This window comes from Formica exsecta, unplaced genomic scaffold (genome assembly GCF_003651465.1).
Source record: "Formica exsecta isolate Colony F162 unplaced genomic scaffold, ASM365146v1 scaffold3713, whole genome shotgun sequence".
Taxonomy (NCBI): domain Eukaryota; kingdom Metazoa; phylum Arthropoda; class Insecta; order Hymenoptera; family Formicidae; genus Formica; species Formica exsecta.
In genome coordinates this window covers 1-674 of record NW_021850957.1, presented here as the reverse complement: position 1 = coordinate 674, position 674 = coordinate 1, and the positions used below count along the sequence as shown (strand labels likewise).

At 26.9% G+C, this 674-nt stretch overlaps 1 protein-coding gene across 1 annotated transcript; it reads left to right on the top strand.

Annotated features, from left to right (window-relative positions):
• Positions 1 to 132: 132 nt before the first annotated feature.
• LOC115239336 lies at positions 133 to 649 on the top strand (the record flags this gene model as incomplete). Its single annotated transcript, XM_029813808.1, has 3 exons — positions 133 to 289; positions 362 to 538; positions 614 to 649. Coding segments are annotated over exons 1-3 (321 nt in total), but the record flags the coding sequence as incomplete, so codon positions are not given.
• Between the last annotated feature and the right edge of the window lie 25 nt (positions 650 to 674).

Here is a 674-nt window from a genome sequence, read left to right as displayed (position 1 = left end):
ATAATAATAATATACATATAGTTCTATATATATAATAATATATAAATTTCAGTACCTGAACCATAAATTATTAATATACTCAGAAATAACCGCTTTTTCTTGATTTCATAACAAACTATTTTCCCTTACAGCGTTATTTGCGATCATCATCGCTAACATTGTGTGTGCCTTCGATGCATCAATGTTATTTAGCGGCAAGACTGAAACTATATTTGCTAATCTATCTACAGCGATTATAACATATGTAGAATTAAAGGATATATCAAGTCTAAAAGATCCATCGTATATAGTATGTAATTGATGTATTTGTATCTTATATAAGTTCTGAGTTGCTCAATTTTTAATTTATGTTTTGCCACAGAAACAATTGTTACACAGAGAAAACACAGTATTTAGTCCTATCAATATAATTATGATAACATCCTTACTTTTAAACGGCGCTAAAGAAGGAGCAACAAAGAATGAATTGATGTCTCTTTTGAAAATTACTGATAATATACATTTAGACGGATTCCTAGCTATGCTTACTAATTTAAATGTAAGATAAAGAATAAAAAAATATATTATAACAAAAAATTTTTCTGCATAATGATATGTTTATATGTATTTTTAGGATATCGAAAACATCAAATTGCATCTAAAAACCGCAGTATATGTTCAAAATTCAGTTGAGC